We start from the raw sequence: 16667 nt of genomic DNA, 5'->3' as shown, positions 1-16667 counted from the left end.
TCAATTTTGTTATTCATAAACACAAAAAAACCATAATACTGAATCCAAATAAAATAATAAACAAGCAAGTTCAGGCAGGGACGAGCCAGGTTGTGTAACCTGCTGGTACCTGCTGCTGGCAGGAGCTGTGTTAGTGCTGTGCTGGTTTCCCGGGGTGAAGAGTTTGCCTTTCCCCTTCCAGCTACTGCAGTTAAATCACTGCTCAGAACATTCATCAAGGATATCCAAATCCTTTCTCCAAGAGAAAAAGTGCAGCTCTGAAGCAGCACAAGGTAAGTGGCCAAAAAAAGTTACAGAATGCTGTACTTGGCTTTAATTAACCTTTAACCTGAATGGTGATCATGGTGTTCTTGTGCAGAATACATCGTTTCCTCCCATTCCTGTGAACAGAACAGAGAAGTTTCTGTTCTGCTCAAGTACAAGGTGAAAGCAAAGTTAAACTGCAGCAGTTACAGCAAATAATTCATTGGGGTTTGTGGGGGGGAGTTGATATTCTCCCATCTTCCACATGCTCAGCTTGAAGGACAAATTTTTTTGGCCCACTGTGTCAAAAGTATTCAATATTTCAGCTCACAGGTGAGAAACAGCGGTGCCTTTTCCCAGGAGTTTTAGGCCTGCTCTACCCTCGTCACACAGCTCAGCCTGACAACCCCAGGCTTCAGCATGGAACAGCACCAGCCCAGTGACCCATTCGTGACTGAGGGGAAACAAAGAACCACCAAACACCTGGTGTAGCCCAACTGGTTTTGCAATGCTTTTATTACTGTATATATTAACATTGGTTTGGATAGTATGTAGCAGGCATCTTGACATTGAAGTTCATTTGTGCACTCTCTGCAGGGAAAATGTTTTACCCTCAACACACCTCCTTCTGCTTCAGTTCCTGATCTCAGCAGCACTCACTGCTCCTGAGGAGCAGCAGATCACATTTATAATGAATTATACCAACAAGCACATCTCTACTAGAAAGCACATCACTTTATTGTGAAGGTCTCAAGTGGAAGAGTTCAACTTAACCATGACAATACTTTATGTATTACAATTGCCTGTTGATTTATGCAACTATGTTGAAGAAAGCTGTTAGCCAAAGTCACCCCCCCAAAAAAAAAATCAGAGGATATTTGCACCAGTTTTAGTTTATACCTCACAACATACCTAGGCTATATTTTTACTATCACAGGGTGTATTTACTACTAGGGGAATGTTACATGGTCTTTCAAACATGAGACTATTTACAGAATAGGCTGAACATTTGAGTTTAGATAAAGCTGAACAATTTTACATGTATAGGAAGTGTTATAGGCTAGCTTTCCTGTGGCTTTTAGCTAGACATCAGGCACTAATGATTTGATTAGCTCTGTACAAAGAATCACACACCATCCAAAACCTCTTGGCTGCTGGTTAGTTCCAAATTGTTTGAGAAAGCGCCTACTTTGAGCAACAGTTTGGTGGGGGCCTTGCTATCCCCATGTCACCCTCCTGGTGCCTCACTGCAGAAGGGAGTAGAAGCTAAGCTGTTGCACTAAGTCAGAAGATACTGATTAAAAGAGGATGGAATTAACAGTATATAGAAAAGACATAATATACTGGTAGAAAGTTATACCTCCTCAAGGTTTCACTGAAATCGTTCATGTTAGGGAAATACTGTTCTCTCCCCTGCTATGCAAAGCTGACAGGAATTCCCTATGTAGAGTCCTTGAGAAATAAATTAAGCTCCAAGACCAAGTTAGGGAACTGTTGTACATTCAGAGTGCATTATGCCTCATGAACCTTGGCTGGGTGTTTCTGATACAGCACTCATGCCTTAAGCACCATGACAGCTCAGGCTTTGGGGCCAGTCACTGGGCAAGTCGCAGGGAAGGTCTGAGAGCCATGGCTGCACACACAGATATGTTGTTTTGTGCACAATGCAAGCCTGATTTCCCCCTTAGCCATACAAATTAAGACAATATTTATCACCATACAGTTTGATATTACTTCCAATAAGTACAATATTTATTAAACATTTCTTCAGTTTTGTTACATATTGTGCAACAAATTACAATATTCTGCAGCCACAAATTATATGCAGAGTATGAAGAAACTATTAATCAGATAGTGTGATCTCTCCATTTATAATTCTACAAGAAGGAACTAGCAAATCAGATCTTACATATATCTTACTAAATTTTATGCATGGAAAGTGACAGACACTGTTGTGCTGTTTGATACAAAATGGCTAAACTTCATCTTCAGAAGACTAAACCTGACATCTAAACATGCCAATAGAAACATCAAAACAAAAATACATCCTAACCAACCACAGGAAACAGTCTGGTATCAGGAAAAGCAACAAGGATTACACGTTTATAAACCAGCACACAAAGGTTTAAAACAGTTCTGAAAATGAAGTTAGCTGTCTTGAGTCAAGGGAATAAAAAAAGTCAGTATTGACCATTTACAATCTCTGACCTTTGTGGAGACGGTAAGAATCTGTTGTAGTGCAGCTACATACAGTACAATTCAGGCAATTTTTTTTTTTTTTTCACTTGGGTTCAGATTGCAAATTCATTGTTGTGAGACAAAAGGGGGGAGGCAAGTTTTAGCAGCAACCTCCACTAGACTGCTTGACTGGAGTGCTCTGAATTTTAACATTGGATTTCTCTGCACCACCAGCTGTCGCTCCCGGACCCATTCGTTTTTTAATCTCGGCAGCCATGGTCATGAAAGACTGTTCTACATTTGTGGCATTCTTTGCACTGGTTTCCAAAAACGGAATTCCAAGAGAATCTGCAAATTCCTGCAAATCGAGAAACAGTGAACAGTAAGCTCATACACAGGTTCATACTTCACCTTATTTTTTGGAGGAGCACTTGATAACCCACAAGTTCCTGGATCCCACCCCACAGCCCATCTCCAGTCTGAGGATGACTTGCAGGGCAGGGGGTCATTAAACCGCCCCCATTTGTGGTACGAGGACACATCCTTGCACTGGAACCTCTGTGCATGCCAAACCAGAGCAGGGGCTCAGCCAAGCAAGCACGGGAGCCCCAACATACCTTTGCTGTTGTATAGTCTACTACTTTCTTTGTGGTCAGATCACACTTGTTCCCCACCAACAACTTGTTGACGTTTTCACTGGCATAACGGTCTATCTCCTGCAGCCACTGCTTGACATTATTGAAAGACTCCTATGAGAGAAGACACTTGTAAGCAAGGCCCTAGATAAAGAGTACAGCACTACCCCTTTGGTCATGACCAGGAAAGGGTATGAACCACTGCAACACTCATCCATGTGATTCACAACCATGGGACAGGACTCTCTAATGCTGCCCAGCTCCCTGATGGCCTCAGGACAGGCTGGTCACCACAGTGGCCATACAGCTCCTGTTCACAGCCCTACACAATCAGCCCTTCCTGTACTCTTCCCCCTATTATTTTTCTCTGCTCCATATATTGGATATTTAACATCTACCATCTGGGAGTCTTCTTCCTCCTGTAGCAGACATAAGGGACATGGCACACAGCTGAAACCAGCATCCCACATATTTACAAAGCATCAGGTATTAGGTGCAAGCCACCTCGTTGTAGATATGCTGGAACAACCTCTGAATCCAGAAATGCTGGACTGATATTCCAGTTGAATACAAGTGTTTTTTTCTATTAATTCAGGAAACCTTATACTTCCCAAGTGCCCTTTAAACAACTGCACCAGTTCTTCCGAGATCCTTTCGGAGAAAACACTGGCTCAGTTGTATCCTGCACACAGGCTGACAATTTTCTGTTCCAAATGCTGATCTTACTGTAGACCACAGTTCAAGTACATTCAGAAATCTTTCAACAACTTCCATCACTAACTCAGACTTCCTGCTAGCAAAGGCACAGTGAGATGTATTCACACAGAAAAATCAGTTACCTGCTCACCAAGTCTTAGTTTAAGCCTAAGATACAATTGCTTAGGAGCCACAAATCCCACTGCTGTCTTTACTTCTGTGTTTTATTTCTGCCAAACCAGGGGCAAACATATACATTTAGCTTGATCAGCCTGTAGAACTGTGTCAACTGTCTCCTTCAGATGTGCCCAGCTGTTAAATTCCCAATTTACTCATCAGTCTGGAGAAACTCCACAGGCAGAGGTTTAGCACGTACCTGATCTGTAACATCATACACAACTATGATGCCATGAGCTCCTCTATAGTAACTGGAAGTGATAGTCCGAAACCGCTCCTGTCCCGCCGTGTCCCACTGCAAGACAAGTGACAGGGTCAGCTCCTGCAGCGCGGCTGAGCCAGTGCTCCCCATCAGCCTCCAGAAACACAGATCTGCAGAGCAGCCAGCCAGCTACAGCCACATCCACACCACAGCTATACCAGGAGCTCTGAAGCTGTATGCATCACACAGGATTCAAGCAGATCACACATTTTAACTGACAATTGTACACTTTGTAGGCACTTTTCAAAAGTTCTCATTTCTTTGGTTTCAGCCAAGCATAGTCAAGAGATCTCTCTGGGGAAAACATTAAGCAATTCTGACCCATGAAGAAGACATGGTTCAGTGGTCAGAAGAGCAAACACAACCCAGGACTTGAAAACCTGCTAGGAATAAGCTCAGAGAGCTGCAGGTCTCTAACGTGACCACTCCCTTCAACTTCACTGGCACACAGGCTTCAGCAAAGGAATTTAAGGGTAACAAACTTGGGTCCCTTCTTCTGCTGGGAGAGTTAAGAAAGGACATAGGGTGCCTGACCTCTTCTCCCAGGACGGGAACAGGACTCGCCCAAACAATTCTCTCCCTGGAGCTGTGTATTAAAAACAGACTCGCAGATTTGAGCAGTGACAGCATTCCTAGTGGACTGCTCTGTACTCAAGACAGTTACATTAGAGTCTGGAGGCTCAGGCTTCTGCCTGTAAGCTGGACTCTGCTCCACAACACTGAATCCCTGAGTCATTGCCTTCAAGTCCTGAGAGTCTGCTTGAGCTGGAAGCAGTGGCTGACAAGGATTGTCTGACCTTGCACAGATATTACATTTCATCACACTAGTCACCCTTTTAGAGTGCTTCAGGGTTAAAGAATTGCCAAGTCTCTTCCCCTGTTTATTCCAAGTGAAAGGCCAAAAGCATAACCAGAAAACACCACCCAGTGCTAAGGCAGCCAGGCCAGTTATAAGCCTTTGTGTCAGTTTTTCCATTCAGATCAACAAAAGCAGTTTCCAGCACTTAAGACAGTACAGCCTAGTAATCACAGCTGCTGTGGAATTCTGGCATCTTGGACAACTGTATGGTATTCCTGCACTTAAGCAAATCCTGGCTAAATACTGAAGAACTACAGCAGTTTTGATATGAGAGCACTCCAGCACAGGATCTCCTCTTCCAGGCAAACAGCCTTGATAATAAGCACCCTTCTTTAAGGGCAGGTCATGGGAAGTCTTGCGAGAACTGCCTTGCCTCCTTAACAGGGAAAATACCCCTTGGATTTGAATATATTTTAAAGTACAAAGATGACCACCAATAGCTATGGATATAATTTTGTGCTCCAACAAACTGGAGCACACAGGAGTTGAGAAATACTACTTACTATCTGAAGCTTGATTGTTTTCCCATCTAGTTCTATAGTTCTGATTTTGAAGTCCACACCAATCGTGCTGATGTAACTTTCTGTGTACGTGTCATCCTAGGAGAGAGAGTGAACACAAGTCAAGCCAGCTGCACCTCTTCTGCAGTCATCTACTTCATTATGTACCAGTCAGACAAAGGTACTTATTTTCCTTGTAAAACCAGCCTGATCTCTCATGGCAAAGTCCAGGAGGGGGCCAAGCATTTCCACCAAGTATTTACTTTTCAAAAATCCTGCAGCTTTTAAAGCACCAGCCAGACTTGTGTTTCAAAAACCAGCCAAAAAAAAGAAAAAAAAAAAAAAAGGCCTCTTTTCTGGAAATCCTGTAGTGTCAAGTCCTTGAGAACTGCAGTATAAAAAACAGTTTTTCCTCATGTTGGCAGACTGAAGAGGTACTTAGAATAACCACTAAGGTTATTGAAACACATCACATTTTCATTTTCCTTTGATGGTTTTTCATCTGTGTTATGCAGCAGCTACCCAGAACAAGTCAGAGGCTCTGTCTCAGTCACACGAGTGTCAGATCCTCTGCTGCTGCAGCTGGTTGCTAAGGCAGGTTAGAGTTACAGCTGGAGTACCTGTGCTGAGGCCTCTGCTCTGCAGCCTGTGTTGATACAGGAGGAAAAACACTGCTTCAGCAGCTTGCAGGGACCTGACTGCAGTCTCCAACAGGCCTTAAGGCACACAGAAACTGCTGGGTCAGTTTTTGCTACCTTCTAGTGATTGTCAGTTTGTCAGCATGAAGGAAGTTTCTATTCCTACAGTACCCAAATGACAGAATTTCATGTACAATGTACCACAAAAGGCTTTATACAACCAGTAGTTATCACAAAAGCAAGGGATTCTTCTGGGCTGTGAATGGAAGACATCTTAGGTAATACATCCAAGTAAGAATAAAATAGCAAGCCCTTCAGAATGACATGACATTTATTTCCTTAACATTTCAATACTCCAAAGGGTATGTTTGAAAAGCCTGTAGAAGTTAAACCTACAGCTGCAAGAAAACACACGTGTGGTATGCTGTGGTAATTCCTTATGTCAGGGTAATGCAGCTTAATTGGAAAAACATCTTGAAACATCAGATAACAGAGCACAAACTTAAGCTGGCTATCAAAAAAGAAGAGTTGGATTATTCACATTATTCACATGAAGCCAACATTATTCACATGAAGTCAAAAGCAACTGCAAGAGAAGCAGGCTAGGCTGCTCTAGGAGTACTGCTCACTCCCCAGCACTGTCTCCACAGTGTGAGCAGAGCAGGTGATATCCTCCTACTGTTTGTCCTGGTACCAACAGCAGCCATAATGGCTTTAACTGAGGCTGTTTGTACACCCAGATCACCATTTCACATTAACAATATCAGGTACAACAGGCTCCTTCCAGAGGTGCCCAGAGGAATTGCTCAGGCTGTGAGAACAAAGCCATCATCTTGCAGTAATGTCACACTCAAGTTTGTAAGTTCATGCCCCATATCCTGCTTCCTTTCCTCTCCTCCCATGGCAACAAAGCTGCACTTTGGCACAGACAGAGATAAGAAGTTCACTGGACTTCAGCTTTTTCTACTAAGAGCTGTCAAACCCATTTTACATTTTCTTGTTGACAGGAGAACTTGAGCCAGAACAGCTCACCAGCAATTTCAACATTCACCAAAAAAAGCAGAAGGCCTTATTATTCCTAGAGTATTATTTACATTATTTCTGTGACTAAACAACTGGCAGGTCTTTTTACTGCAGATATCAAACTTCACGTGGCTGAAATGTTCCTATCAAGTAGTAACTGATCAAGGTCTGTACTCCTCATGCCTTAGGGCACACCCCCAGAATTCCTTCCATCCTCAGCATTCTACCACTACTGTAATCATGGATGTTAAATTAAGGTATCTTGTTGTTCTCAAGTAACAGGAAAATTAGAATTAATCTTAGCTGGACATATTACTGATATTATTTCTTTCCAAGTTAGTCAAACAATTACATCAGACAGACACAATTTTAGAAGACAGGAGGAGTCTGCAATACTATACTTATTCTTTAGTATTACCAGGCCTGTCAGACATCAGCCCTGCTACCTGAAGGGAAGTTCTTGCTAAGTACCTCTTTTACATAGTTGCCAAGCATGATCACTTACTGCAAACCTAAGTAGAAGGCAAGATTTCCCAACACCGGAGTCTCCAATCAGAAGTAACTTGAATAAATAGTCACTGCAGAAGGAAAAAAAAAATTAGGTCACTTAATGAAAAACACTGTCAAGAATGAAGCTCCTTACAGCCAGTATATTATGACTTTTGAGAAAGGTAAATTAATTCACTGCTAGGGAAATCACCTACAACTCCAAGCTCCTCTATTCACAACTTACTTGGTACGGGAAGTGTGAGGTAGATGCTCTGAACACAGCATTGGTGTGTGGAACTGTGCCTTCCTGGGAAGTTACTCTGAGGATAATAGTGGGACTATCAGCAGGAGTACCTCAGCCCTTTGTGGTCCAGCTGAGATGAAAATCATGCTTTGCAATGGAGCCCAAGCCCCCTTGTTTGGCTGAGTAACTCAAATAACACAGGTGGTGGTAACAGCCTGCTGCCCTCCAGGGCCATTATCTTTGCTTCTCTGGACTTGGAGGTTTGATTCCACTGCCCTGCTTCACCAACACCATGGAGCTGCCAAATCCAGCCATTTCCTTCCTCAGTTCAAGTTACTCATATTTAAGTTCCAGCAGAATGCAACAGCACAACTGAATACCCAGCCTTCCACCACAGACTGTGAGCAGTGACCAGTACCACACCTGCCTTCAAGGAATTAAAGCAAAGCTCAAGTCATTTCCAGATGAGAATACATCTCTGGGGATGTCAGGTGTGATATTAGTAATTCTCAAGATAAACTGGAAGAATTGACAAATCTTGTGCTTAATGTTGAGTCTTCCTAATGTTAAAGAATAAGCATGGTGTCACCAACCACCCTATATTTACACTACAAAGAGTAGTGAAGATTTCATTGTTAGCAAAATATGAGACCAATGGGGAAATTTCATACTAGGAACAAGTAACAGAGAAAAACAACAACCCACCACTTACACAAGTTATTTTGCTTCTCAAGCACTACACTAACTCATTCTCACTTGACAACTCTTTGACCCCTGTAATGGCCCAGAACTAAGTCCTGTTCTCACTTAGCCACCACAGGTCAATAGCCATATTTTTATGCCCACTTAAGCAAGGTGAGTAAAGATTAGGGATATATGAAGTGCCTGGAGTCAACTGTCCCCACCTATTATTCCCTTGAATTGCCACTGCCTCTGGCTGGCAGCAATCCAGCCAGGAAACTGCATCCATCCCCAGCTGATAACAGCCAAGCAGATGGCCAACCACGGCTTCTCACCACCCCTCTGCTCCAGTGCCTCTCACCTGGCTGGGCCCGGGCTGCAGAACACACCCAGCTGAAACTCCAGTCTCAGCAGCAGCCCTGCCAAGCCTAGAGAGGAGTCAGAAGTGCTACACATAGCAACAAATAACTCAGTCCTTAAAAATGCAACCTTTCCTAACAGTGTACAGCTAAAAGCACTAAAAGCATAAAAAAAAAAAAAAGTCAGAGGACACCTAGCAGTTGGCAATCACAGAATTCACCACTCCACCTGTTAAGTCATGTACTACCACAAGGCAAGATGACTTTAGGAGAATGGCAATTAATCCAAACTGTTTGGGGGACATAAGTTACATTACCCCACAACCCACACGCCTCAGTAGTTCGAGTTGGCTGAAGCACTGTTACAGACCAGAAAGCTTCTCACCCCCAAGAGCAGCAGAAACTCTGTAACCTGGGCACCAAGGTAAAGTAGGAGGGCTCCAGGACCTGCTCCAGTTACACCTGTGCCTTCTTCCCCACCACTGTGCCTCGGCTCTCACTCAGCTCCTTCCAACCCTAGCAGCAGGTTTGGGTTGCTCAGTTCCCTCCAAACACAGAATTTTTAGAAATCCTGTAGTCAGATCATTACTTACATCTTGCAGCATGTTTTAATCCCCTTGAGAATATTAACACACAAATATTAACACTGTATTGTCTCCACTAGAATTAGTGGGGGAAAAGTAACTCCTTCTTGGTAGAGGTAAGGCTTCAGCTGTGGGTCTAAGATCCATTTAAAAACCTCCACTTGCTTCCTGGTTCCCCCAGGCTTCAAACATGGAAACCTGTCTCCCTCTGTTATTCCTTGTGGTAAGAGCAGCTCCCAGTCAAATCTACCCGTTAAATCTCTTACTCTTCAGCAGCAACAAGAACAGTAACAGTGTGTACACAGAACAAATGCTAAGCTAATATAACAAGAACTCAGAAGTCCTAAATACTGGGCTTGGTATCTTTGCTATTCAGCTGTCCCTCACTTTGGGCTTCAGCATTTCCACAACCACAGATTCATACAGTGGTCTTAAGCCACCTGCCTCAGTCCCACCAAAACCAGGGCCAGCACCAGCACAGCTGGAAACAGCATTTACTGAGTTAGCTCTGTCTCTGACCTTAGAAATGGGTGTTGTGTCACAAAAAACCTAATTTTGGTGGTAAGATTTTGACCAGTTCGGGAATAATGTAAGTAAGATTTTAGCAACTTAGGGTTTTAATTTTTTAGAACACTGCACATTCAAATATTATAGTGCCTTCAAGTACAGCTTAAAGCTTTAAAAGATACAGCTCCCAAGACCTTTTAAAATATAGCAGGTGCTTATTTAGGGCCATAAGAACCAAATGTGGTGTTTGTTAGAGTGTGATGCCTGAGACAGCTCTTGGGTACAGCAACAGTTTAAATCAAATAAAATTTTAAGAAGCTACAAAAATTTGCAGAAACCTATTTCTAGACTGAGCTACAGCAATAGAATATTGGGGTAAGAGTCCAACTACAGCAATGCATCCAACAAACCACACAGGTTATTTGGTATTTACTCCTGAAGAGGCACACAAACATTTCTGAAGCCACTGAATTTTTTGCTCTTTATCCCTGGAGACTTAAAACTTATCAGCTCCTCCAGTTTAGGGAGCCTTCATAAAGCTGGCTGAGCTTTGCAGCACAGCCTTCTCCACGCTCCTTGGGAGACAGTGGGAATTCAGGTTAATCATTCAATTATTTCTCACCATTTACATAAGCCAGTCATACTTGGGTCGTTTAAAAGAGCACACTGGAAGAGCATGTGCAGCAAGGCAGGTGGGTACAGTGAGTAAGAGCAAGGCTTTCAAATCCTCCCCATAACTTCCTCTTGCCAGAGAGATAAAGGACAAAGATGTTAAATGTTAACTGCCTCTTGCTAAAAGAGGGGGCAAAAAAAGCACCTCCAAAACAGCCAGACTGATGTTTTAAGAGTGCAGCATTCTCCTTCTTGATACACACATCCCACGTCAGCGAGTTCAGCAGAAAACCAGGAAATCACATCGGGGACAGACCTGGCCAAAGGTGTGGAACAAGGGACCTGTGGGCCTCTAAGATACTGCTGCTTATCTAATTTATATAAGGAGGCATGTGGGGATTTTTTAAATGCCAGGAAGGTTTTATGCCAAAACAGACAAGGCTAGGTAGTCATCTGTCTGCAATAAGGAACTGCTGGAATTGGCTTTAATCACTTATGCCAGCTGCAGGTTTACTGTAAACAGGTACTTAGAGCAGCCTCAAACCCCAGTCTTTGTTCTACCACCCCAGAAATTCTGAAGAGGAGCATGACTGTCACTCTGATTACACACTGTCTGTATAAGCAAACAGAATCCAGAAGACACTATGCCACTTTGCATGGCAGATTGCTATTTAGAAAGGTTAGAACACAAACACTTTCAGATAATTCCAGCAACTCAGAAGCTGTCACTCAATTACTAACCACCAACACCCAAGACTGAAACCCACCTCACTGGTATTCCCAAACACTCCTGAAGAATGCAAAAAGAATCCCCCAAGATTTGCTCCAAAACCCACTGAGCTTCCTCAACTGTGCTGGAAGGTACTTGGAACAAGATCCAGGCAGAACACTGATCTGATCAAGATTAACTCCTGAAACCACTTGGCTGCTATGGACCATGCACCCCACCAGCGTGTTTATGCTACATGCAAGTTGCAAAAGGACAGGAAATGCTGAGCCTGACATCATCTAGTCACAACAGTCAATATTGACATTCTGCTCACTCAAACACTGGCAGGGAGGGAGGAACATAGGGAACACATCCCAGTGCTGGGTAGGCAGCTGTTTTGGGAAGTCAGCTTCCAAACTGTAATTTTAGTATCTCACCTACCCCTCTTCAGCTCCTTCACTCAATCTAAAACCTAACAGTCCACTGGGCTGTCCCACAGCCCTGAAGCTTCAAGGAAGCTCTCAGAAGCACAACTCCCCTTCAAGCCTTTGCATGAGCAGGACCCAACCCTGAAGGCTTTATCAGGAAAGCTGAAGGAAGTAGGTCTTTAGTTAGAGATTTTAACCAGCTACCCCGCTGACTTCTGAGGGAGTCTGGCATGCCCAGGAGAGAGGATATGGTGCTGCAGCCTAATCTGAAGCTGTGATAGGGAAGTGAGAATGTGTTACATTACAGGCAAGGCACTTCTGAGAGGAAAAATGGACATATCCCTTACAGTGAACTAGAAGGAGCAATGCCATAATCCCTTAAACCTTACTCCTGTTTTAACAGGGATTCAAGTGCACACAACACAGTGACAGGTATTTTCTGTCCATCTCGCCACACCCTTCCCATCTCCTCCCTCATCCTGACGCCACCCTCCGAGGAAGTGGCAATTTAACACTGCGAGTTAATCTCAAAACTACAGCTTTTCCTCTTTGTTTCACTTTCAAGAGCACAACTGTGCTCACCAGGACCAAGCACTCTTCACTGAGAATGAGTCTCTCTGAAAACACTGTCCTCAGCACCTCGTTGCAGGGAACTACCCTCTGCATCAGGCTAGAGGGCTGACAGACTGCAAGAGAGGGGAAAAAAAATCTATGGAAAAAGCCCCCTCCAACTCATTTCTCTTAGTGGCCTAACACTCTGCAGGCAGTTCTCACAACACAAAACTCAAGAGTCTGCAAGGCAAATTTGAGTTTAGCTCTTGAGAGCCCTCAAGACCATGGGGCACCAGAAGTTTGCTGGTTTCTCATCCACTGCCTACCTCCAGTTACTGTTTTGGTGTTTTCCAAAGCTACATGAGCAAGTTTGTGATGTAATCTTGCCAAGATGTAACTCGAGTTCCTGGCTGTACCTCCTGGGTGTCACCAACTCCCTCACTAGCTGATGACTACTTGTTTGCTCCTCAGGTGATTTTAATGGACTCGGAGTGCTTGCAACCAACCCCACTGACATAAATGGAACGCACAGGAGCCATGGCCACACGAGTCAGGAGCCTCAGCTGAGAGGATAAAATTGTGGGTGTCTACCAAGAGCAGTGTCAATGGATATCCAGAGCAGCAATGTCACACCACATGTGAATTTTAGCACCAGAGCTACTCCAGTGGCATCAGTTGGGACAGTGGCTTCACCTCCCCAAAGTGGAGGGACAGGAAAGCCAGCATCTGAGAAGGGATCCTAAACGCACCCTACAAGGCTAAAGGGTTGGATTTTTTGAACTGCTTTCTAAACTAAGCCGGAGTTCCTCCTCTAACTCGCACAAGAAAGTCACTAACAAAATAAAGTTTATTGTTCCGACAGCCTGGTGGGCAGGACACAGCTCCCCGAATTTCCAGAATACAGACAGCCCCTGGGCAGAGAGCTCAGACAGCCCGACTCCCGAGCAGGCCAACTAAAGAAAAAGGCCATACTCACACAACGACCCTCCCAAAAACCCTTTGTGTCGTCTCCAGGTTTTCTAAGCAAGTGCTATTTCAGCTGGAAACAGCCCCAAGATCGTTCTATTATCAAGTCAGAGCGTTGCAAAATCTACATAGGCAAGAAGTGTTTTGCAAGAGCCATGTGACACACACATGACTTGCAGCTAAAGCGAAGGGTGGACCCCTGGCTACGGAGCGGCCACAGGCCGGGGGATCGGCTTTCACAGGGCGCCGGTGTCCCCTCGATCACTTGTTGGAGTCAAGGCCCCGATGTGCATTCCCGAGGCTCGGGAAAATCGCCGCGGCTGCGCCCCACGGCGCTGCCGGGCCGCTGGATGCCCGCTCCCCCCGGGGACACCGCGAACCCCCCGCCGCCCCGCCGGGACCGGGGCCGGGACCCACCCGGGCGGCCGCCGCCTCCCGCCCCCCCCCCCCCGCCGCCGCTCGGCCCGGGCGCGGCTCCGCGGGGGTGGGGGGGGCTCGGGCCCTCGGGCCCAGCGCGGGCCCCCCGCGCCCCGCGGCGCCTGCAGCGCGGCCCCGGGGCCGCCCCGTCCCGCACTCACTATTCGGGGTTCATGCTGGACATGTCCGTGGGGCCCGCGGCCCGAGGGACGGCGAGCGCGCTGTGAGGGGGCGGTGCGGCGGCACCTCCCGCCGCCGAGGCAGGCGCTCCGCGGTTCGCTGGTCCGAGGGAGCCGCGATCGCCCGGCGCTCGGCTCGGCCCGTCCGCCCGCGCCCGCTCCGCGGCCTCCGCGCTGCGCCTCAGCCCAAAATGGCCGCCGGAGCCCGACCAGGAAACGGGGCGGCCGCTCGCCGAGCAGCGCTTACATGGCCGGGGGGCGGCCGAGGGGCGCGACGGGAAACCGAGTCCGCGCCGCCGCCTCCTCCCGGCCGCGCCCCCTCCTGTGGACTCGCTCTCCCGGCGGCCGCGGCGGCTGAGGCGGCGCATGCGCAGTAGCTGGCCTTTCTTCCCTCGGCCCCGTCGGCTCGGAGCGGCGGCCGGTGCCGCTGATTGGCCGGGAGGCGCCCGGCCGGGGTGACGTCAGCGGGCAGACGTGGCAGCTCGGGCGAGTCAGCGCGCGGGCGGGGCGGGGGCGGGGCCTCGGCGGGCGAGCCGGAGCCGGGCGGGGCTGCGGCCGGGCTCCATCCCTGCCTCCATCCCGGCTCCATCCCTGCCTCCATCCCGGCTCCATCCCGGCTCCATCCCTGCCTCCATCCCTGCCTCCATCCCGGCTCCATCCCTGCCTCCATCCCGGCTCCATCCCGGCTCCATCCCGGCCTCCATCCCGGCCTCCATCCCGCCTCCATCCCTGCCTCCATCCCTGCCTCCATCCCGGCTCCATCCCTGCCTCCATCCCGGCTCCATCCCGGCTCCATCCCGGGCTCCATCCCCGGCTCCATCCCGGCTCCATCCCTGCCTCCATCCCGGCTCCATCCCGGCTCCATCCCGGGCTCCATCCCGGCTCCATCCCTGCCTCCATCCCTGCTCCATCCCCGGCTCCATCCCTGCCTCCATCCCGCCTCCATCCCGGCCTCCATCCCGGCCTACATCCCGGCCTCCATCCCGGCTCCATCCCTGCCTCCATCCCGGCCTCCATCCCTACTTCAGTCCCTCCTCCCGCTGCTCCCGCCATCCCGGGCTCCGTCCCTTCCTCCATCTCTGCCAGCCCCCTCTGTGCATCCCGGTCCATCCCGGTGCGGGAGTTGTTTCTCCCGATGGTTCCCTTTGCCCCGCGGGCCGGGAGCCGCGGCCGGCCGGGCTGTCGGTGCCTCAGCAGGGCCTGTGCCCGGGGCTGCGGGGGCCGGGGAGCGGCCCCGGCGGGACGAGGCTCGCCGGGAGTGCGGGCAGGCTGCGGCTGCGGCTGCGGCTGCGGGGGGCGAGGGAAGGAGACCCCGCTCTGGCGGCGGGCAGCGGTGCAGGCTTCGCGCTGATCGCGGCAACCGCATCTGGAGCAGCACAGGGAATCTTTAGCTCCTCTATGGCCTGTGCTCTTCACGTGCCTCTGTCCCTTTTTGCATCTTTTATCAAAACCTCTTTACAAGCATTAATCACATTTCACTACAGTCTTTAGGCACGGTAAATGCTTCCACGTTCTAGTGGCTGCTGGGAAGCAGGCATGGAGAGACTGCCACACGCCTGGGATCTCGGAGAAAGCAACCTGTTAAAGCTGGAAGATTTCACATTTTCACATAGACTGGTTTTCTACTCAATCACTTTCAACAGTCTTACCGAATATCGAATTGTATTGCTGACACTTTACTTGTTGATGTTCTCAAGTTCATTCCTAGCAAAGCCTTTTCAGCAGCATCAGAGAGAGCACAAGTGCTTCAACAGTGCACATCATTCCAGACTCTGCACACAGAGCACTGCTAAACCTTACAAGTCTTAACAGCTCCTTGTAATCAGCTCGGGAATTTAAATCCCAACACTAAATACATGTTACCCGATGTTATTTCATTACAAAGGGCATAGTATAATACACTGACCAAAGTTTATCTTCCAACCAGCTCAAAGAACAGGAGGAACAATCTGCAAATGGACTGTGAGATCACTGAAATATCCAGTGCAGGAGTGTGTGCAGGACTTGGGAGGTGTTACTGCAGACATCTAGATGTTCAATGTGCTCCGTGTCCAGGGATTACTGGAATAACTGACAGGAATGGGTGTCTTTCACTTGGACAGAATCAGAATAGAGCTGAAGCCCCAGAGGAACTGAAACTATGCCCTTGCCCCTTTTCCTCCCCACAATAAGATGAAGAAAAGTCACTCATGCTGCACACATCTTTGAGGTTTTAGTTACATTCAGTTCCTTACAAAAAGTTGATACAGTGTACTGGCTGCAATAGGAAACACTGAGCACTGGTTACACAGGGTTTGGGTTTCCTCTGCTCCTCGCACTGCTGGTTAGGTAACACAATCTGCAGTTGAATCTACCACATAACTTGCTGAAGGTTCTGTTGTTTCTGTGGGGATCATTGCTGAAGTTTCCTCTTCCCTTTCTCAGTTACTTTGTGCATCTGTGAAACAATGCCCTTTTTTTTATGTTTGCCATCAGAAATCCTGTACATCCTTGGAAATGTGCTCTCCTCTCTGGTACAGTAGTTCTCCTTCATGGCACTCCATGGAAGGTGACCAGATGTGCAGGAATAGCCCAGATGACAAACTTCATTTAGCAGACAGCAATTCATTCTCTGCTGAATATAAAAATTGGTTTTGCTGGGACATTTTTAATATTTGTGCTTTAACTTTTCTTTAAAAAAGTTCCAACCACTCCGCTTCCTTACTCTGCTGTGAGGAGTAATGCTCACA

The 16667-nt window shown here is 47.3% G+C and overlaps 1 protein-coding gene across 1 annotated transcript; it reads right to left on the bottom strand.

Annotated features, from left to right (window-relative positions):
• Positions 1 to 958: 958 nt before the first annotated feature.
• Positions 959 to 14321, bottom strand: RAB1A (RAB1A, member RAS oncogene family). The gene is made up of 6 exons (XM_079299322.1): positions 13921 to 14321; positions 7717 to 7789; positions 5554 to 5649; positions 4129 to 4224; positions 3039 to 3170; positions 959 to 2779 (listed from the first exon to the last, which is right to left on the bottom strand). Exons 1-6 carry the CDS (start codon positions 14304 to 14306, stop codon positions 2582 to 2584), a joined length of 981 nt encoding a protein of 326 aa, XP_079155448.1. The 5' UTR covers positions 14307 to 14321; the 3' UTR covers positions 959 to 2581.
• Between the last annotated feature and the right edge of the window lie 2346 nt (positions 14322 to 16667).

This window comes from Erithacus rubecula (assembly GCF_903797595.1).
Source record: "Erithacus rubecula genome assembly, chromosome: 2".
Lineage (NCBI taxonomy): Eukaryota > Metazoa > Chordata > Aves > Passeriformes > Muscicapidae > Erithacus > Erithacus rubecula.
Note: the sequence above shows the minus strand (reverse complement) of the source record. Positions and strands in the feature narration are given on the sequence as shown.